Source organism: Ambystoma mexicanum, chromosome 3p (genome assembly GCF_040938575.1).
Source record: "Ambystoma mexicanum isolate Mex_15411 chromosome 3p, UKY_AmexF1_1, whole genome shotgun sequence".
Lineage (NCBI taxonomy): Eukaryota > Metazoa > Chordata > Amphibia > Caudata > Ambystomatidae > Ambystoma > Ambystoma mexicanum.
In genome coordinates, this window is record NC_090925.1 from 40,883,809 (window position 1) to 40,906,035 (window position 22,227).

At 49.4% G+C, this 22,227-nt stretch overlaps 1 protein-coding gene across 2 annotated transcripts in view; it reads right to left on the reverse strand.

Moving 5' to 3' along the window:
* LOC138580115 (E3 ubiquitin-protein ligase TRIM39-like) overlaps window positions 1-22,227 on the reverse strand; it is a 581,904-nt gene that overhangs the window by 11,775 nt on the left and 547,902 nt on the right. Inside the window, exon 12 of one of the 2 annotated variants that reach the window (XM_069650391.1) lies at window positions 20,957-21,033. The exons of the other annotated variant lie outside the window; for it this stretch is intronic. Coding sequence (XP_069506492.1) covers window positions 20,984-21,033 — 50 coding nt within the window. The 3' untranslated portion in view covers window positions 20,957-20,983. The remainder of the gene's footprint in view (window positions 1-20,956; window positions 21,034-22,227) is intronic. 2 annotated transcript variants of the gene reach the window in all.

The window sequence follows — 22,227 nt, forward strand, 5'->3', positions numbered from 1 at the left end:
GTTTGACCACACAGAGCACCCACATTTCTCCCTACTCAATGTCTGCTTGCTGCCAGGCCCTCCATGATCCTAAGTGCTCCAACTGAGCCTGATCAGCTTGCTTCATCCTTCGACACCAAGTCAGCCCACTAAGAACTAAAAGCAGGTACTGTGACACTGAACTGCTCCCATGATCCACCATGCTTTCTACAAGATATCCTTTTTAGTATCTTACCTACCATCTCTGGAACTACTTTCTCCAGTCTGTTGTATCTTTTCTGTTCTTTCCTTTCGGGTGGGTTTTTGTATAGTAATCTCCTTTGGTTCTACGTGCAGAGGGTGTGTTTCATTAAAGTGATATTTACATAGAATCTTGATTAGATCTTCCCTTTATTTCAGATATTTTGGACTGTGACACTGTGTTTGGGTCACTACTGGTTCACATTTGCACCCCTCTTAAGAGGATAGCCTTCCCTCTGCCCATGTTACAACAAAAGTAGAACAAGGAATACTACTAACTGTCTGTCAGGAATTGTACGGGACACAGCACTCTTAGGACGGGGGCACCACTGTGGTCACTTTGACACCTCCCTTGGGAGCGTGCCTTTGGTAAAATTCCCAAGTGCACAAGGGTGCTCGTGCGTATAGCCAACATAGGAAATGCTACCTTACGTGAAATGCCGAAATGTGCTTGGTCGCAGAACAGTGAAAAAGGAGAAACAATGGAATCCGGCGCTCGACATCTTTCCAGTGAGTCCTGAGTTGTAGCGCCTCTCTCTGTTGCTCGTTAACAGACCTTGCTTGCCCATGGACTGCCTGCCTATTCCTTGAAACCCTGTTTGCTCATTACCAGACCCTGTTTGCCACCCGACTGCCTGCCTATTCCTTTGAAACCCTGGTTTGCTTGTTAACAGACTCTGCCTGCCCACATACGGACTGTCTATTCCTTGCAAACCTGTGTGCTCGCTGCTAGACCCTGCTTGCCCATGGATTGCTTCCTTGGATATTAGCTGGATTGTTTTGAATTATCTTCTGCGGCCTTTCCCTTTATTTGTGTTCCATTAGTCCCGTTTTATGTTTTCGAGGAGGTCCTTAATACTTTTGTTAGTTTTTTCACCCGAACATTGGTCACTGTGTATGAACACCTACTCCTTGTGACTTACATCGGTCACTGTGTATGAACACCTGCTCCTTGTGACTTTAAGACTTTTCATCGCCCCAATCTCAGGTACTTTATGCTCTTGGGGACTAAAGGAGGGCGGTTGATTTCCTTTCTGACGCCTCTCTCTCTTAACGCCTGATTACAAGGTTCCCTTTGCGGGATGGCTGTTTAACGCCTGCTTTTTGCAGGCGTTAAAAGCCATGCCGCAAAGGGACCTTGGCGATAATTACGGCACCGTAATTTACGGTGCCGTAATTATCGCCTTTCCCCATTCCCATTATGCCCTATGGTGCAAAAATGGGAATGGGGAAGGGGCCATTGGTGAATGGGGAATTACCGCCCCACTCACCTTGGAATGGGGCGGTAATTCCGCCATCCACCATGGCGGAATTGCAACCTTAGCGGCATGGACATGGTGCTAATAGCACCATGGTCCTCCGCCAAGGTTGTAATGAGGCACTGTGTCAAGCCCCTGCATACCATCCTTCCTGGGAGCCTCCGCCATCTCTAATTGAGACTGTCGGAGGGTACCGGGTGGGCTGGCGGGCCATATAAATGGACACAGTCCCAGATGGAGAACGAGGTACAACATCCTGACACTGATTCACCAGATATTGTAATGGCTGTGAATACCAGGTCGGCTGAGATTCGACTAAGCGTGAACTTCATGTTGCTGATCAGGACTATCCTCATAGATTCATACCCCCTAACCAAAATCAATGAGCCAAGCTATGGCATGTTAAGGCCTTATATTCCATTTGAAAACATGCTGCATGACTATCAAACCATAGAGACACAGGGCCTCATTACACGGATGGCGGTAAGGATTTACTGGTACCGGTAAAATATCGGTACCAGTAAATCCTTACCACCTTACTACGAGGTCCCTTTGCGGGTTGGGGGATTTAACGCCTTTTTGCAGGCGTTAAAAACCAACCCGCCAAGGGACCCAGGGAGATAATTACGGTACTGCAATTTGCGGTACCGTAATTAGCGCCTTCCCCATTCCCACTGAGCCCTATGGGGCAAAAATGGGAATGGGGAAGGGCAATGGTGGAAGGGGGAATTACCGCCCCCGCCAACCTTGGAATGGGGCGGTAATTCCCCTTTCCGCCAAGGCGGTGCCGGTATTTAATAGCGCCATGGTTCTCCACCATCCGTGTAATGAGGCCCACAGTGTGGTTTTTACAACAGTCTGTGCCAGCGTAAATTCTGTGTAGTAAGCATGTATAGATTGCTATACTTCACTAAGTGCTCGAACCAGATGGGATAATCCCGAGGCAGTCACAATCCGTAGGTGTCCGTAGGCTGTTGCACTGGTGGATTTTTCCATTGCTAGGGCTGAGGGTGATTGAGTCTCTGTTCTGAAGGAGCGATGGTTCGCTGCACGTTAAATGTGATTTGCACTCGACAAACATTTGTGTTCAAGGTTGAATAGTGTTTCCCGATTGATTGAAGCTTCTGCTTTTATTCTGGTCCTGAAGAAGACTTTCTTGGCAATCCTGGCCTAGTGGACTTTTCTTCATTATGATAGGCCACTTCTCATTGGGAAAGAGATACATATGTTTGCACCTTTGGGGCATCTAGTTGGCCGCAATACATGAGTTCACAATATTCGAAGTGTGGGCCATACGTCTCAGGCTAGCCCTTTTTTTTAACAACACACATGTTAGTGCATTAAAACATGTTTTGTATTGTGTACTGCCGACATACATTCTTCTCCTATATGTGATATTTGTTCATCTGCACATGTTAAGGGATTGGTTGTATTTTGTTTGTATAACATGTAATGTTTTTTTGTTTTGATGGATTTAAACCGCAGTCATTTGAATGAATGTGTAGATCTTGTGTAATAAAACATTTTGTAATTATGCAATTCTATTTTCTTGTTTATGGTGAATTTGTCTAGATCATTGGTTTAGTTTCCCCCAGTGGGCTCTGGTGTGTCCTTTGCTCCACATACTAATGATGTGATGTGCAGGTACACAATTACTTATGTGTACCTAGAAATATCTTCAATTCATTGTGTAATTATGCCTAATTAGTGTTTTATGAGATTGTAGTCCCTGCTCTCCTGTCTCTTTACAGGGTACCCCGGTGTTGCTCGACCATGTACAAACTTGACAGTCCATTATAATTCCATTCCGCCTGCTTTTTTTAGATTTAAAAATGCAGGTGGAACGGATAGGGACTGTAGCGTCTCTACCCTTGTCAAAGTAAGATATGGGGCCTGGACTCTGCAGTTTCCCTGCAAGGAGCGGTGGAAATGAGCAGAGCATATATAATGCTCAGTCCTTATCAAAATGGGCAAGAGGAGATAGTCATGCACAGAGCTTATAGTTCGCCACCCCCGGGCCATTTACCGGCTCATCTAAAATGAGATTCTTAAGAGGGGAAGAGGTCATTTTTAACATGATTTGTGGGTCCGTTTTCCATAACAAAAAGGTAATTGAACCTGAGGGGAAATAAATGTTACCATCATTCTCTCAGTACATCCTGCTTTGCATTAAGATTAATAGACGTTGCACGAGGGCTGTAGTGGGGGAGGGCCCTGAAGACTGAGTTAAAGGTCTTCAGGACCCATAACTCCCGGTAAGCCCAGGCCCCGACATGATTCCGCCAGACCTCTTCAAGCCTAATTTAGACCTCTGCGCTCCATTTTTAACAAATGTTTTAAAAGGCATTTGGGCCACAGGTCAAATCCCCGGGAGCTGGAGAAAGGCCCTTATTGTGCCAATCTATAAGAAAGGTGATTGGGCGGCTCCCCAAACATGCCGCCCACTTTCTCTCCTGGATTCAGTCAGCATGCTCTTTGCCAAACTAGTCTGTACCAAGCTAAATGAGTGGGTTTTGGCAGAACGATTTTAGCTGAGTCAAAAGGGAGGATTCCGCTCTGAGTTGGGCACGAGAGAGCAAATTCTTAATATATATCTAGTGACAAAATATTACTGTTTGCACAAAGTGCCAATTTACTTGGGTTTTATGGATCTCTGAACTGCCTTTGATATGGTTAACAGGCCATGCTTTGGGCGGTCCTAGGAGTATTCAAAATACCCCCACATTTTTAGCAGTAATAAAGTTGTTACACTTTGATACTCAGGCAGCTGTCCACTTTGGACCTGTTGGCGGGTGTACTCAGTACTTCAATTAGGTAGGGGTTTGGCACAACTCCTGTTTAACCTCTACTCTAACATTCTAGAGTCTGAGTTGGAGGCTACGCTTGCTGAGGTCCCCATGATGGGTGGCGTACACATTCCAGTATTGAGTAACGCAGATGATGCTATCGTAGTAGCTAGGATGCCAAGAGCACTGCAGGCTCTTATTAACACATATTCTCAGTTCATGAGATCAGGAGACCTAAACTTGAATACCACTATTAGCCAGTTCCACAATCTCCCACGCTTGGCCCCTCTTTTTGCCATTTACTCAGAACTGAACCATCCCTTTATACGTGATAAACTCAGGCTAAGACCTATCTGCATGTGCTTAACACTATGGACTAATCCCAAAGCTGTTTTGTGCAATACATTTTGAGGGACCTTTTGGTGAGATAGAATCCCCTGGCTAAATTATGTGCTTAAGGCCTTGCGGAAAGTGAACGTGGGAGAACTCTTTACGAACATGAGCACTATCTTCAAAAACGATGCTGGGTTGATAAGTGAGAAATTAACATGTAAATGGGATGCAGAGAGGAGGGAAAACAGACTGCTAACCCAGTCCAATAGGATGATACCACAGCGGTTGCTTCACCTGCCCAACTCGGTGAGTCCTCTGGGAGGGCAGCGGCTATCTTTTACATACAATGCTGGATTCAGGGTTCTCTTTAATCGGGTTTTCACAGGCGGCTTTCAAGGTTTTTGGAAGTTAACGGTTATTTGCGGAGACCTCCAAGGTCCCTGTCCTCCTGGCGGTTACCTCTGTCCCATTCCACCCGCTTTGCTGCTGCCCCGGAAGAACAGCCTCTACTTCGTGTGCTTTGCCTCGCTCAGAGTGTGTTCCCGTATTGCTCCCTTTATCCGTTTGGGGGACAACCATGGGAATCAGGTGTGAGTAAATGGCATCAATTGCCTGACTCTGCCTGACTATTGAAACAGGACATGTCTGGTGTATGCTTTGGGAATTAGTCCTTTGTCTCTCATACCATCTCTGCCATGGTTCAGTGTTCGTACAGGGGAAGGGGGGGGGGTGTTGGAACCACAGATTATCCTATCAAATAGGATGGGGTGAAAGTGTTTAAGGGGCGGGATACTGAGTCACACCATCGGGTGTCCCAACCCCACTCCCCAAGTACCCCTCACTCAGGTGATCCTCCCACACTGGTCCACCCCAGGGTCTAGTTACAAAAGTGATGGTCATGCCCTGGCCACCTGAGTAAGAGATCCCTGTGATGCTGGAAATGCATCAGAGGGACAGGGCCTCTGAATCCTTGTCCTTTACTGCTTTTTATCGTGTGTTCTGTCATGTTTTCTGCCCAGGAGTCCATGTGGGATTCCTGACAGTGCAGCTCTCTCTTTTGGTTTGGTGAACAGACCCATAGGATGCCCTTATGGCACCCATGGGTAGGGGTACAACCCTGTACCCCTAGTGTATGTTTTTGGGCACCTGTGGGTGGCCCACAGAGCAGGGTATGGGCTGGTGGCAGCTCCATGCTGAATTTGACAGGTGCTCTGGGTGTCCTCCATTTTGGGATACCTAGGCCCTGCCATTGGGATCAGTTGATTCCTGATAGGAAACAAGATGGCCCCTGTGGCCTCTTGCTTTCTATTGCCTGTTACCTTGTTTCCCAAAGTCCTGGGAAGCCCTGACTCTGTCCCTTCCCCCTGACTGGCTGTTGGGTGGAAGTTCCATATATGGTGTTGTTGTGAAGGCCCAGCTAGACTGACTGGAGCCTTCCCAGTGACTGTATGTTGTGGGTACCTCCTGTGGGTGGGACCTGGGTGAATGGAGTGTGTGACCAATATACACTCCTTGTTGTGGTTGTCTGGTTTCTGGCATGAGAGACAAAGACTGAGACAGCCCTGCCCGAAACTGGCCTGAATGCAGTGTGTAGTGTTGAATGGCTGGGTACTTGTCCCAATCCACATTCCTTGTTGTGAGTGTCTGAAAGGGAGGAGTGTGGCCTGAATGCACTGTGTGCCTGATTGGCTGACTGTTTGCATGAATGCCCTTCTGTATGATTGGCTGCTGAGTGTGTGCCAGCAGTGTAGATGAGAGACAGAATAGTATATCTGGGGACCTCTCACCACTGGTAATTGTTCAGAAGCGTTCTGGAGTTGAGTCTCCACTCTAAGAGTAACTGGAACTGCTCATCCTCGACGTCCAGCTGGAAGAAGAAGACTTGCTGTTGCATTTGCTTCGACCGATCCGAAGGCTGCCGAAATCGTCGAAGACTGACCCGAGAGAGGACCTGGTAAGGCGCCCTCTTCCTGTGCTCCGAGGGACCATCGAGCACCGCTCCATCTTCGCCGAAGCGCCCTGGAAGACAGACCCTCGAAAGGCTGCCGACCCGAGACGGGAGCGCCGAGGAGATCGAAGTGAAGCACCCGGACATTGCCGCCGTCGAAGTCCATTGCCGTCGACCAGGGTTCGCAGGTTTGTGTAACCGCTGGAAGCCCGTCGAAGTTGTGTTGCCCAGCCGTGGGGACCACTTGACGCCGTGCCGCCGACGACCGGAGCCGTCCGCTCCTTGCCTAAGAACATTTGAATCGAAGGACTCCCTCGACCGCACCGTCGACCGCTTTATCCTGCCGGAGAAAGTCGAGGACGACCAACGCGCCGAGGAGAAACCTGCCGGTGGGTTTCCCGCCACCCGAAGACCTCAAAGACTCGAACGACTCGACGCCCTTGCTGGCCCTCTGTCTCCACAATCTTTGCGGTCCAGAACTATTGTCACCGAGGTGCCCCGCACGCCTCTGCCTTGCAGGACGCCGACGCTCCAACGCCGACGAGCACCGCTCGGACGAAGCTGCCGCCTCATCGACGGCGTTCTGCCCTGTTTGTCGACGGACGTTCGACGCCCCGTGTCTCCCGCTTGAAAGGGAAGGCATTCAAGAAGGGCCGTCGATTCCCCGCCGCCGAACGCCGAGTTCCTCGACGCCTCTCGACGATCCGTGACTCCCGCTTGAAAGGGGGTCGCTCAAGAAGGATCTGTCGACGCCTCTTCGAAGAACTCGACTCCACCAGGTACATTGGGGGGGTAAAAACATTATAGGAGGGAATAAGACTTGCAGAACAATATATGGACTGGGCTTGTGCTATATCTTTATTTTACAGGTTGTCCAGGTGGGGGGGATCTCCACACAGAACTGTGTCTAGTGGTAGGGGCCAGTATTCTGCCTATTGCTCAACCATCTTATTTTCTCTCCTCGCTCTATTGCTGGTTTCATTCTATTGATCTGTGTGACATTGTTACAGTATTGTTGATGCACTTTAATAAGATCTAATACAAAGGGTGGCACCACTTTAGAATTGTATATATTTGCCATTGTTGATTTTCCTAAGTACAAAGTGAGTTATTATGATAAGTGTACATAACCTTGAATATTGATTATATAAAGACTGTGTTCTAACCAATACAGTGTGTGGACATTCCTTTGTGGGGGCTTGGGGACTAAACTGTACTTAAGAACCAGCCTGCATCACCTCCTGAGAAGCTAGGCCTTTATTGCTCGTCCATTGCTACCGTAATAGAGAATCTTGGCTGGGGTCTTCTGTGCCTCTCTTCTACCATATAGAGAGCAGAAGTACAGACACCCCCTACCGGTCCTTTAGACTGGTGGCAGCGGTGGGATGCTTATGGTTTTAAGAATCAGTGTATAACCGTGTCACTTACAAAATACCTGCACTTTATTAAATTAAGGTTTAGTTGTGTACAAGATAACTGCATTACAAACAATGGAGTCTATTGCAAATGGCAAATTGACTCGGATGAGCTTGGAGGCTCTCCAGAGTGCTTGTGAAGCCAGGGAGTTAGACTTGGTGGATAAGTCTAGGGCTGAGCTGATAGCTGCCCTGGTGGACTACCAGACTGATGGTGAAACTCTTGATGAGGGGGGGAATGCAACCAATGAGGACTCTGCCCCTGGGGTTTCTGCTGAATCTGTTTCTGGGAATGCCGCCATTCCTGCTGCCTCTGTTCCAAACCCCAGCAATTCCTTGGAGCTTGAGTTATTAAGGATGAAATTGGGCTTTGAATACCGCAAGTTGGAAATAGATGCTGAACTTAAGAAAGAGGAGTTGGCTCAACAAGTGGAGCTCAAGAATAGGGATCTTGAACTCAGAAATAAGGACCTTGAAATCAAGAGCCAGGACATTGAATGTCAGAGAATCCAGCTAGAGAAAGCTAGAGTGGAGACTTCAGCTAAAACCAGTGAGAGTGTCAGGTCCCCAGCCACCAAGTTTATGAAAGATTTGGTTGGTGTATTTGTGGAGGGTTCAGATATCCTCCAATGGATTGAAGCGTTTGAAATGGCTTGTGCGATTCATGATGTTGATAAAAGAGATTGGGCTAAGTGTTTGTTAAGCAGAGTGCCTCAAACTGGATATGACTGTATTCTGAAGCTGAGTGTGGAAGAAAGGGGTCAGTATGAGTGTATAAAGTCTGCTTTGATTGCCAAGTTTGGCAAGACACCTACCCAATACCTTAGAAGGGATTTTAAGAAAAGAGAGAATGTGTCTTGGGTTGACTGGGTGAGTGCTGCACACATGAACATGATGGGGTGGATCGATGGATACAAGGTTAAGACTTTTGTTGAATTGTCCCACCTCTTGTTTTTTGAGCATTTTTCTGAAGCCTGTTCACCAGAGCTGCGTCAGTATGTGGCTGACCAGAACATTTTGGACCCCTTTAAGCTGGCTAGGTTGGCAGACAAGTGGGTCTCCCACCGGGTGTCCCCTAAGGACTCCAGCGGGAATGACAAGGACAAACAAAAGGGGGGCTCTCAGAAAGCTGAGGAGTCCCACAAGCAGTCACAGTCGGATAAACCTAAACCCTCCTCTCCCAAGACCCAAAAATCTAGTGGGGATAAGTCATCTGTGGGTGGGAATAAGAGTAGTGGTCCACCTGCTGCAAAGCAGGCTCCCAGTGGTTCCATTACCGTACCCCGCACTCCTGGCGCTTGTTGGGACTGTGGGGCTCTGGATCACAAAAGGGGTGACTCCAAGTGTAAAGGTAAGGCACTTGGAGTACAGGCTGTCAGCCTGACCTACCCTTACCCCGTGTCTGATGTGGAGGCCACTGTCCTCCCCTCCTCTACCGGGATCACATTTGGTGCTCCGGTAGAGATTTCCTTAGTGTCCCTTGGGGCCTGGGACCAGTATGCAGAAGTACTGGCGACTATCCCACAGAACACCCGCAGGTTTTTGAGAAGTGTCCTCTTGAATGGCCAGCCTTCTACTGGTTTGAGAGACACTGGGGCAAGCATGACAGTGGTGGACAGGACCCTGCTCAAGCCAGAGGACTTTGCAGGTGCTCCTCTGAGAACCACCAGGTTAGCTGGTGGGCCTCCCAAATTATCACCTGTAGCCTTAGTCACACTCATGATTGGAGACAAGACAGCAAAGCTTCCTGTCCTGGTTCAGGACAATGTCCCTGCTAACATTCTGTTAGGAAATGATCTAGTAGAGTTGGGGTTGATCTCGGATGGTCTTCCCATGACTGCTGCTGCAGTCACTAGGTCACAGGTGACACCGGGTCTGGCTGTGAGTCAGGTACCCGAGCCAAAGGCGAGGCCTAAGGCAAGAAGAAGGAAGACCAAGAAGGCCACCTCTGTGGAGGGAACACCTTCTCTTCCTGCTGTTCCGACAGCACCCATTGGGATCCATGCCCCAGACGGGCTGGGTCCAGTAGAAAACCCAAACTCAACTCCTGTGGGAGAAGAGACAGAAGACTCTCCTGTGGGAGAGGTTCTCAACCCGGGGGATCATCCTGACCTTCAATGCTTGTTAGCTGAAGGGGGACCCTCCCGGGCAGACTTCTGTAAGGGACAGAGAGAGTGCCACTCTCTCGAGGGACTGAGGAAACAGGCCCTGTCCCAGGCACAAGGAGAAGGGCCTAGGACATTCCGGATTTATTGGGAGGGTGAGCTCCTTGTTAGTGAGCCCACTAAGCCTGAACCTGGTGCCCTCAAGAGGTTGGTGGTACCCCAGGTTTACAGGCCCTTCCTACTGCAGTTGGCGCATGAGGTGTCCTTGGCTGGTCATCCTGGGACCAAGAAGACTAAGCAGAGGCTCTCTGCCCATTTCTACTGGCCCCGGATGGGAGTAGAGGTGGAGTCCCACTGCAGGACCTGCCCAACTTGTCAGTTGTCTGGCAAGACTGGAGGCAGTGTCATGGCCCCACTGCAGGCATTGCCAGTGGTTGGCACACCATTTGAGAGGGTGGGCATCGACATCGTCGGTCCCCTTGACCCTCCCACTTCAGGTGGACATCGGTTCATCCTGGTCTTGGTAGATCATGCCACCAGGTACCCTGAGGCAATACCCCTTCGGACTGTTACTGCCAAGGTGGTTGCCAGGGCTCTCCTGGGCATTTTCACCCGTGTTGGATTCCCCAAGGAGGTTGTCTCTGACAGAGGATCCAACTTCATGTATAGTTACATGAAAACCATGTGGAAAGAGTCGGGGTAACCTACAAGTTCTCCACCTCTTACCACCCCCAGACCAATGGTCTGGTTGAGAGATTTAATAAAACTCTCAAGGGCATGCTAGGGGCTTTGGAAGAACCCCTAAGGAGGAAATGGGATCTCCTCCTGCCATGCCTGCTGTTTGCTTACAGAGAGGTACCTCAAGAGGGTGTTGGTTTCAGCCCCTTTGAGTTACTCTTTGGACATCCCGTGAGGGGGCCCCTCGCCTTGATCAGAGAAGGCTTGGAAGCCACCCCTCCAGGTCCCGCCAAGCAAGTGGGGGACTATGTGTTAGGCCTCAGACGAGGATGACACAGATGATGGGTCAGGCAACAGCAAATCTCAAGGCCAGCCAGGAATTGAATAAGTACTGGCATGACCTTAAAGCCTTGCAAGTGGATTGGACTCCGGGACAGGAAATCCTTGTGATGGAGCCTACCAAGCCTAGAGCTTTGGAAGACAAGTGGACTGGACCCTTCAGGATCATCTCCAAGATGGGCGAAGTCGATTATCTGGTTGACATGGGAGCCTCTGGGGTAGCCCCTCAGGTATTCCATGTGAACAGGCTCAAGCCTTTCCACCGGCGAGCAGAAGTCTCATGTCTTTTGCTAGCTTCAGGGCAAGAAGAGGATGAGAGTGAGCCCCTTCCTGATTTGCTGCATAGCAACCCTCAGGATGGCTCAGTGGAGGGAGTACATCTCTCTCCGGATTTGACAACAGAGCAACAGAGGGCCTGCAGGGCTTTGCTCCAACAGTATGCCTCTCTGTTTTCACTGACGCCAGGCCTTACACCGTGGTGTAGGCATGAAATTGACACTGGTGACAGTGTGCCTGTCAAAAGCAGGTGCTACCGTATGTCAGATACCGTCAAGAACCACATCCAAGCTGAGGTCGCCAAGATGTTGGATCTGGGTGTTATTGAACCCTCAACCAGTCCCTGGTCCAGTCCAGTGGTCCTTGTCCCCAAGGCAAGTTCCCAGGCGGGTACCAAGGATTGGAGGTTCTGTGTGGACTACCGAGGAGTCAATGCCGTCACCAAAACTGACGCGCACCCATTGCCCAGGGCTGATGAGCTCGTGGACACCATAGGTGCTGCCAAATTTGTGAGCACCTTTGACCTTACCTCAGGCTATTGGCAAATCGCTCTGACGGACCATGCCAAGGAAAAGACGGCCTTCTCAACACCTGAGGGATTCTACCAGTTTAGGGTCATGCCTTTTGGGTTGAAGAATGCCCCTGCCACCTTCCAGAGATTGGTCAACCATGCGCTCAGTGGGCTGGAAGCCTTTTCTGTGGCTTACTTAGACAACATTGCCGTCTACAGTTCCACCTGGGAAGAGCATTTGACACATCTGGATAAGGTGTTGCAGGCCTTGAAAAGGGCTAACCTCACTATCAAGGCCACCAAGTGCCAGATAGCTCAGGGGAAAGTTACCTATCTTGACGCCTCTCGACGATCCGTGACTCCCGCTTGAAAGGGGGTCGCTCAAGAAGGATCTGTCGACGCCTCTTCGAAGAACTCGACTCCACCAGGTACATTGGGGGGGTAAAAACATTATAGGAGGGAATAAGACTTGCAGAACAATATATGGACTGGGCTTGTGCTATATCTTTATTTTACAGGTTGTCCAGGTGGGGGGGATCTCCACACAGAACTGTGTCTAGTGGTAGGGGCCAGTATTCTGCCTATTGCTCAACCATCTTATTTTCTCTCCTCGCTCTATTGCTGGTTTCATTCTATTGATCTGTGTGACATTGTTACAGTATTGTTGATGCACTTTAATAAGATCTAATACAAAGGGTGGCACCACTTTAGAATTGTATATATTTGCCATTGTTGATTTTCCTAAGTACAAAGTGAGTTATTATGATAAGTGTACATAACCTTGAATATTGATTATATAAAGACTGTGTTCTAACCAATACAGTGTGTGGACATTCCTTTGTGGGGGTTTGGGGACTAAACTGTACTTAAGAACCAGCCTGCATCACCTCCTGAGAAGCTAGGCCTTTATTGCTCGTCCATTGCTACCGTAATAGAGAATCTTGGCTGGGGTCTTCTGTGCCTCTCTTCTACCATATAGAGAGCAGAAGTACAGACACCCCCTACCGGTCCTTTAGACTGGTGGCAGCGGTGGGATGCTTATGGTTTTAAGAATCAGTGTATAACCGTGTCACTTACAAAATACCTGCACTTTATTAAATTAAGGTTTAGTTGTGTACAAGATAACTGCATTACAAACAATGGAGTCTATTGCAAATGGCAAATTGACTCGGATGAGCTTGGAGGCTCTCCAGAGTGCTTGTGAAGCCAGGGAGTTAGACTTGGTGGATAAGTCTAGGGCTGAGCTGATAGCTGCCCTGGTGGACTACCAGACTGATGGTGAAACTCTTGATGAGGGGGGGAATGCAACCAATGAGGACTCTGCTGAATCTGTTTTCTGGGAATGCCGCCATTCCTGCTGCCTCTGTTCCAAACCCCAGCAATTCCTTGGAGCTTGAGTTATTAAGGATGAAATTGGGCTTTGAATACCGCAAGTTGGAAATAGATGCTGAACTTAAGAAAGAGGAGTTGGCTCAACAAGTGGAGCTCAAGAATAGGGATCTTGAACTCAGAAATAAGGACCTTGAAATCAAGAGCCAGGACATTGAATGTCAGAGAATCCAGCTAGAGAAAGCTAGAGTGGAGACTTCAGCTAAAACCAGTGAGAGTGTCAGGTCCCCAGCCACCAAGTTTATGAAAGATTTGGTTGGTGTATTTGTGGAGGGTTCAGATATCCTCCAATGGATTGAAGCGTTTGAAATGGCTTGTGCGATTCATGATGATGATAAAAGAGATTGGGCTAAGTGTTTGTTAAGCAGAGTGCCTCAAACTGGATATGACTGTATTCTGAAGCTGAGTGTGGAAGAAAGGGGTCAGTATGAGTGTATAAAGTCTGCTTTGATTGCCAAGTTTGGCAAGACACCTACCCAATACCTTAGAAGGTTCAGGGATTTTAAGAAAAGAGAGAATGTGTCTTGGGTTGACTGGGTGAGTGCTGCACACATGAACATGATGGGGTGGATCGATGGATACAAGGTTAAGACTTTTGTTGAATTGTCCCACCTCTTGTTTTTTGAGCATTTTTCTGAAGCCTGTTCACCAGAGCTGCGTCAGTATGTGGCTGACCAGAACATTTTGGACCCCTTTAAGCTGGCTAGGTTGGCAGACAAGTGGGTCTCCCACCGGGTGTCCCCTAAGGACTCCAGTGGGAATGACAAGGACAAACAAAAGGGGGCCTCTCAGAAAGCTGAGGAGTCCCACAAGCAGTCACAGTCGGATAAACCTAAATCCTCCTCTCCCAAGACCCAAAAATCTAGTGGGGATAAGTCATCTGTGGGTGGGAATAAGAGTAGTGGTCCACCTGCTGCAAAGCAGGCTCCCAGTGGTTCCAGTACCGTACCCCGCACTCCTGGCGCTTGTTGGGACTGTGGGGCTCTGGATCACAAAAGGGGTGACTCCAAGTGTAAAGGTAAGGCACTTGGAGTACAGGCTGTCAGCCTGACCTACCCTTACCCCGTGTCTGATGTGGAGGCCACTGTCCTCCCCTCCTCTACCGGGATCACATTTGGGCTCCGGTAGAGATTTCCTTAGTGTCCCTTGGGGCCTGGGACCAGTATGCAGAAGTACTGGCGACTATCCCACAGAACACCCGCAGGTTTTTGAGAAGTGTCCTCTTGAATGGCCAGCCTTCTACTGGTTTGAGAGACACTGGGGCAAGCATGACAGTGGTGGACAGGACCCTGCTCAAGCCAGAGGACTTTGCAGGTGCTCCTCTGAGAACCACCAGGTTAGCTGGTGGGCCTCCCAAATTATCACCTGTAGCCTTAGTCACACTCATGATTGGAGACAAGACAGCAAAGCTTCCTGTCCTGGTTCAGGACAATGTCCCTGCTAACATTCTGTTAGGAAATGATCTAGTAGAGTTGGGGTTGATCTCGGATGGTCTTCCCATGACTGCTGCTGCAGTCACTAGGTCACAGGTGACACCGGGTCTGGCTGTGAGTCAGGTACCGGAGCCAAAGGCGAGGCCTAAGGCAAGAAGAAGGAAGACCAAGAAGGCCACCTCTGTGGAGGGAACACCTTCTCTTCCTGCTGTTCCGACAGCACCCATTGGGATCCATGCCCCGGACGGGCTGGGTCCAGTAGAAAACCCAAACTCAACTCCTGTGGGAGAAGAGACAGAAGACTCTCCTGTGGGAGAGGTTCTCAACCCGGGGGATCATCCCGACCTTCAATGCTTGTTAGCTGAAGGGGGACCCTCCCGGGCAGACTTCTGTAAGGGACAGAGAGAGTGCCACTCTCTCGAGGGACTGAGGAAACAGGCCCTGTCCCATGCACAAGGAGAAGGGCCTAGGACATTCCGGATTTATTGGGAGGGTGAGCTCCTTGTTAGTGAGCCCACTAAGCCTGAACCTGGTGCCCTCAAGAGGTTGGTGGTACCCCAGGTTTACAGGCCCTTCCTACTGCAGTTGGCGCATGAGGTGCCCTTGGCTGGTCATCCTGGGACCAAGAAGACTAAGCAGAGGCTCTCTGCCCATTTCTACTGGCCCCGGATGGGAGTAGAGGTGGAGTCCCACTGCAGGACCTGCCCAACTTGTCAGTTGTCTGGCAAGACTGGAGGCAGTGTCATGGCCCCACTGCAGCCATTGCCAGTGGTTGGCACACCATTTGAGAGGGTGGGCATCGACATCGTCGGTCCCCTTGACCCTCCCACTTCAGGTGGACATCGGTTCATCCTGGTCTTGGTAGATCATGCCACCAGGTACCCTGAGGCAATACCCCTTCGGACTGTTACTGCCAAGGTGGTTGCCATGGCTCTCCTGGGCATTTTCACCCGTGTTGGATTCCCCAAGAAGGTTGTCTCTGACAGAGGATCCAACTTCATGTCTAGTTACATGAAAACCATGTGGAAAGAGTCGGGGTAACCTACAAGTTCTCCACCTCTTACCACCCCCAGACCAATGGTCTGGTTGAGAGATTTAATAAAACTCTCAAGGGCATGCTAGGGGCTTTGGAAGAACCCCTAAGGAGGAAATGGGATCTCCTCCTGCCATGCCTGCTGTTTGCTTACAGAGAGGTACCTCAAGAGGGTGTTGGTTTCAGCCCCTTTGAATTACTCTTTGGACATCCCGTTAGGGGGCCCCTCGCCTTGATCAGAGAAGGCTTGGAAGCCACCCCTCCAGGTCCCGCCAAGCAAGTGGGGGACTATGTGTTAGGCCTCAGACGAGGATGACACAGATGATGGGTCAGGCAACAGCAAATCTCAAGGCCAGCCAGGAATTGAATAAGTACTGGCATGACCTTAAAGCCTCGCAAGTGGATTGGACTCCGGGACAGGAAATCCTTGTGATGGAGCCTACCAAGCCTAGAGCTTTGGAAGACAAGTGGACTGGACCCTTCAGGATCATCTCCAAGATGGGCGAAGTCGATTATCTGGTTGACATGGGAGCCTCTGGGGTAGCCCCTCAGGTATTCCATGTGAACAGGCTCAAGCCTTTCCACCGGCGAGCAGAAGTCTCATGTCTCTTGCTAGCTTCAGGGCAAGAAGAGGATGAGAGTGAGCCCCTTCCTGATTTGCTGCATAGCAACCCTCAGGATGGCTCAGTGGAGGGAGTACATCTCTCTCCGGATTTGACAACAGAGCAACAGAGGGCCTGCAGGGCTTTGCTCCAACAGTATGCCTCTCTGTTTTCACTGACGCCAGGCCTTATACCGTGGTGTAGGCATGAAATTGACACTGGTGACAGTGTGCCTGTCAAAAGCAGGTGCTACCGTATGTCAGATACCGTCAAGAACCACATCCAGGCTGAGGTCGCCAAGATGTTGGATCTGGGTGTTATTGAACCCTCAACCAGTCCCGGGTCCAGTCCAGTGGTCCTTGTCCCCAAGGCAAGTTCCCAGGCGGGTACCAAGGATTGGAGGTTCTGTGTGGACTACCGAGGAGTCAATGCCGTCACCAAAACTGACGCGCACCCATTGCCCAGGGCTGATGAGCTCGTGGACACCATAGGTGCTGCCAAATTTGTGAGCACCTTTGACCTTACCTCAGGCTATTGGCAAATCGCTCTGACGGACCATGCCAAGGAAAAGACGGCCTTCTCAACACCTGAGGGATTCTACCAGTTTAGGGTCATGCCTTTTGGGTTGAAGAATGCCCCTGCCACCTTCCAGAGATTGGTCAACCATGCGCTCAGTGGGCTGGAAGCCTTTTCTGTGGCTTACTTAGACAACATTGCCGTCTACAGTTCCACCTGGGAAGAACATTTGACACATCTGGATAAGGTGTTGCAGGCCTTGAAAAGGGCTAACCTCACTATCAAGGCCACCAAGTGCCAGATAGCTCACGGGAAAGTTACCTATCTTGGTCATGAGGTAGGAGGGGGTCAAATCCAACCTCTCTCCAGTAAAGTACAGGATGTACAGAACTGGGAGACTCCCACTACTCAAACCCAGGTGAGAGCCTTTTTGGGCCTCACTGGGTACTATCGCAATTTCATGGCAGACTATGGAACCATAGCTGCACCCCTGACAGCGCTAACTTCACCCAAACAGCCTAGGAAGGTTAATTGGACCGAAGACTGTTAGAGGGCCTTTGATGTCTTGAAAGAAAGTCTGTGTAGGGCACCTGTGTTGTGTGCGCCTGACTACAGCCGACCCTTTATCGTCCAGACGGATGCCTGCGACACCGGAATTGGAGCTGTCTTGTCCCAGTTAGATGACAAAGGGAGAGAACATCCTATCATATTCATCAGTAGACAACTCAAGGGTAGAGAACTTAGGTGGGCTACTGTTGAAAAGGAGTGTTTTAGCATAGTTTGGAGCCTTAGGCGTTTTAGGCCCTACCTTAAGGGGTCTACCTTCAAGGTCCAAACAGATCATAAGCCCCTGAAGTGGCTTATGCAGATGAAGGGTGAGAATCCGAAATTGCTCAGGTGGTCCATTAGCCTACAAGGGCTAGACTTCACCATAGAGCACAGACCAGGGAAGAGTCACGATAATGCAGATGGCCTTTCCAGAAGGTATGTTGACCGTCTGGATGAGGGTGTCTATCCTGTGGGAGATTAGACACCCTCCACCTCAGTCTGGGGGGGGGGCGACTGTGATGCTGGAAATACATCAGAGGGACAGGGCCTCTGAATCCTTGTCCTTTACTGCTTTTTATCGTGTGTTCTGTCATGTTTTCTGCCCAGGAGTCCATGTGGGACTCCTGACAGTGCAGCTCTCTCTTTTGCTTTGGTGAACAGACCCATGGGATACCCTTAGGGCACCCATGGGTAGGGGTACAACCCTGTACCCCTAGTGTATGTTTTTGGGCACCTGTGGGTGGCCCACAGAGCAGGGTATGGGCTGGTGGCAGCTCCATGCTGAATTTGACAGGTGCTCTGGGTGTCCTCCATTTTGGGATACCCAGGCCCTGCCATTGGGATCAGTTGATTCCTGATAGGAAACAAGATGGCCCCTGTGGCCTCTTGCTTTCTATTGCCTGTTACCTTGTTTCCCAAAGTCCTGGGAAGCCCTGACTCTGTCCCTTCCCCCTGACTGGCTGTTGGGTGGAAGTTCCATATATGGTGTTGTTGTGAAGGCCCAGCTAGACTGACTGGAGCCTTCCCAGTGACTGTATGTTGTGGGTACCTCCTGTGGGTGGGACCTGGGTGAATGGAGTGTGTGACAAATATACACTCCTTGTTGTGGTTGTCTGGTTTCTGGCATGAGAGACAAAGACTGAGACAGCCCTGCCCGAGACTGGCCTGAATGCAGTGTGTAGTGTTGAATGGCTGGGTACTTGTCCCAATCCACATTCCTTGTTGTGAGTGTCTGAAAGGGAGGAGTGTGGCCTGAATGCACTGTGTGCCTGATTGGCTGACTGTCTGCATGAATGCCCTTCTGTATGATTGGCTGCTGAGTGTGTGCCAGCAGTGTGGATGAGAGACAGAATAGTATATCTGGGGACCTCTCACCACTGGTAATTGTTCAGAAGTGTTCTGGAGTTGAGTCTCCACTCTAAGAGTAACTGGAACTGCTGATCCTCGACGTCCAGCTGGAAGAAGAAGACTTGCTGTTGCATTTGCTTCGACCGATCCGAAGGCTGCCGAAATCGTCGAAGACTGACCCGAGAGAGGGCCTGGTAAGGCGCCCTCTTCCCGTGCTCCGAGGGACCATCGAGCACCGCTCCATCTTCGCCGAAGCGCCCTGGAAGACAGACCCTCGAAAGGCTGTCGACCCGAGACGGGAGCGCCGAGGAGATCGAAGTGAAGCACCCGGACATCGCCGCCGTCGAAGTCCATTGCCGTCGACCAGGGTTCGCAGGTTTGTGTAACCGCTGGAAGCCCGTCGAAGTTGTGTTGCCCAGCCATGGGAACCACTTGACGGCGTGCCGCCGACGACCGGAGCCGTCCGCTCCTTGCCTAAGAACATTTGAATCGAAGGACTCCCTCGACCGCACCGTCGACCGCTTTATCCTGCCGGAGAAAGTCGAGGACGACCAACGCGCCGAGGAGAAACCTGCCGGTGGGTTTCCCGCCACCCGAAGACCTCAAAGACTCGAACGACTCGACACCCTTGCTGGGCCTCCGTCTCCACAATCTTTGCGGTCCAGAACTATTGTCACCGAGGTGCCCCGCACGCCTCTGCCTTGCAGGACGCCGACACTCCGACGCCGACGAGCACCGCTCGGACGAAGCTGCCGCCTCATCAACGCCGTTCTACCCTGTTTGTCGACGGACGTTCGACACCCCGTGTCTCCCGCTTGAAAGGGAAGGCATTCAAGAAGGGCCGTCGATTCCCCGCCGCCGAACGCCGAGTTCCTCGACGCTTCTCGACGCCTCTCGACGATCCGTGACTCCCGCTTGAAAGGGGGTCGCTCAAGAAGGATCTGTCGACGCCTCTTCGAAGAACTCGACTCCACCAGGTACATTGGGGGGGTAAAAACATTGTAGGAGGGAATAAGACTTGCAGAACAATATATGGACTGGGCTTGTGCTATATCTTTATTTAACAGGTTGCCCAGGTGGGGGGATCTCCACACAGAACTGCGTCTAGTGGTAGGGGCCAGTATTCTGCCTATTGCTCAACCATCTTATTTTCTCTCCTCTCCCTATTGCTGGTTTCATTCTATTGATCTGTGTGACATTGTTACAGTATTGTTGATGCACTTTAATAAGATCTAATACAAAGGGTGGCACCACTTTAGAATTGTATATATTTGCCATTGTTGATTTTCCTAAGTACAAAGTGAGTTACTATGATAAGTGTACATAACCTTGAATATTGATTATATAAAGACTGTGTTCTAACCAATACAGTGTGTGGACATTCCTTTGTGGGGGCTTGGGGACTACAATGTACTTAAGAACCAGCCTGCATCACCTCCTGAGAAGCAAGGCCTTGATTGCTCGTCCATTGCTACCGTAATAGAGAATCTTTGCTGGGGTCTTCTGTGCCTCTCTTCCACCATATAGAGAGCAGAAGTACAGACACCCCCTACCGGTCCTTTACAATCCCCGAGGACTAGACAGTGAGACACCCTCTGGTTTATCACAGCAGATCAAGTAAACGTGGGAAAGTAAGACCACACATTTTAGTTTACTACCAACTTAAAGACATCATGCTTGCTGTATTTATTTTGTTCACTCCATCTGATCTCATGAGATGCCAGAAGGTGAAACTCTGGTCACACAGAGTGCCTATAGAGGCCTGAGACGACATGTAAGGACAATAGTACTCTAGGGACTGAGGGGGGCTGGTGTTCCCTTTAACTCTGGAGGACTCACATCTATTGTGAGCCATCAGATATGTCGAAAAATCAGCCCTGTTGTTCAGAAGGGTCATCTTCTTCTTTATCTTCCAATCGTGGTAAGGATGAGGAAAAGGAGAGCAGTGGAGTAAATTGACACTCTCGATATCTTCCATATGTTTTGCAGTTTAAAACCTTGCACCTGATTCGGGTAGTTATAATATCTGGCATCCTGGCCTGTCTTGCATCATCCTAGATAGATGTGGGCCAACAATGGCATGAAGGGTTAACGGACAGTGAGTTTGAATATGCAGCGAGGACATAAAGCCAGTCCAAGACCTGCCATTGTCTATCAGCAGAACTCTGAAAGGTGGAAGGATTTCCTATTAATCAGTTGGAAAGTGCCAGCGACTCACTTGAAAATATCAATCTTTCTCTTGGAATTATTCAAAAAACATGAGATCTTCTTTGCTGTTCGTCATTCCTGAGGAGCCTGCAGAAAAGAAGAATAGGTGAAGTAGGACACATGCAATAGAACATGCAGAAATCAACGTGTGCAATATTAGACAGCTCACCGAGTAGGAGGTACGAGTAAACATTCAATGCAAAATTAGTGATTTTTACTTTTAAATGTGATCCTCAATGTTACTTTTTGACCCTTGTTTATAACACTTGGCAAAAGAACATTATAGAATGGTTACCAGTCATTTGGTCGAAAAAAATTGGTCGACTGGACAAATGGTCGAACCAATTTGGTCGAAAACCAAATGGTCGAATTTTTATTTTTTTATTTGCACCCCTTTTTTTATTTTTTGGGGGGGTCCCCCCCAACCCCCTTTTTTTCTAAAAAACCCTTTTTTTAAAAAACGAAAACCCAAAATTAAATATATAATTAAAAAAAAATTCAACCATTTGGTTTTCGACTAAATTGCGTCGACCAAATGTCATTCGACCAGTTTTCAGTCGACCAAATGTCTGGACACCTTATTATAGAATATATGGCTGGTCCCCGCAGATGATCACATCTTACAATGTGAACTTTAAGGGACATATGTGAAAGGACCTTATTCTAATATAAGAAGTAGCTCCTAGGAGAGCTCTTGATTAAATAACATTCACCATTTTGTGTCGAAACATTTCCATTTACAAGATGTATTGACTTGAAGCTTCAAGACATATGAATACAACCTATCTCTTTTCTGTGTATCACTATCGAAGATGTCGAACCGGCATTTTAGTTTCCTTGTCCCATCCCCATCCCGTAAACTGCCAGTCCAACTCTAAGGTGGTGAGAGGTATGTGGTTTCTAGAGCAATTTGCATTAACTCTACTTGAGAAATCAGAGCTTGCCACAGTAACAGTGGTGAAGTCCACTGCCAGTGAAGAGGAACACACAGGCTGCTAGTGTTGTTTGGTTAAGCCCCCACCCAGGGCTCACCCGTTGCGATAGCGTAAGTATATAAATACTCACCCCTGATCACCCATCCCCGGCCTAACCACAGCCATTGGGAACTTGGTTGCATCATTTTCTGTGGCTAAAGTGCTGGAGGCAGCAATCTTTCCACTCAAGATGGCACCCGCTTTGTTGTAATGATTTTCTGGAGCTTTACAATAGTGTTGGGCCATCAGCTGTTCAACAGTCCATCATCTCTGAAACCTATGTGGTTATCATTTTCAAGTTTATTCA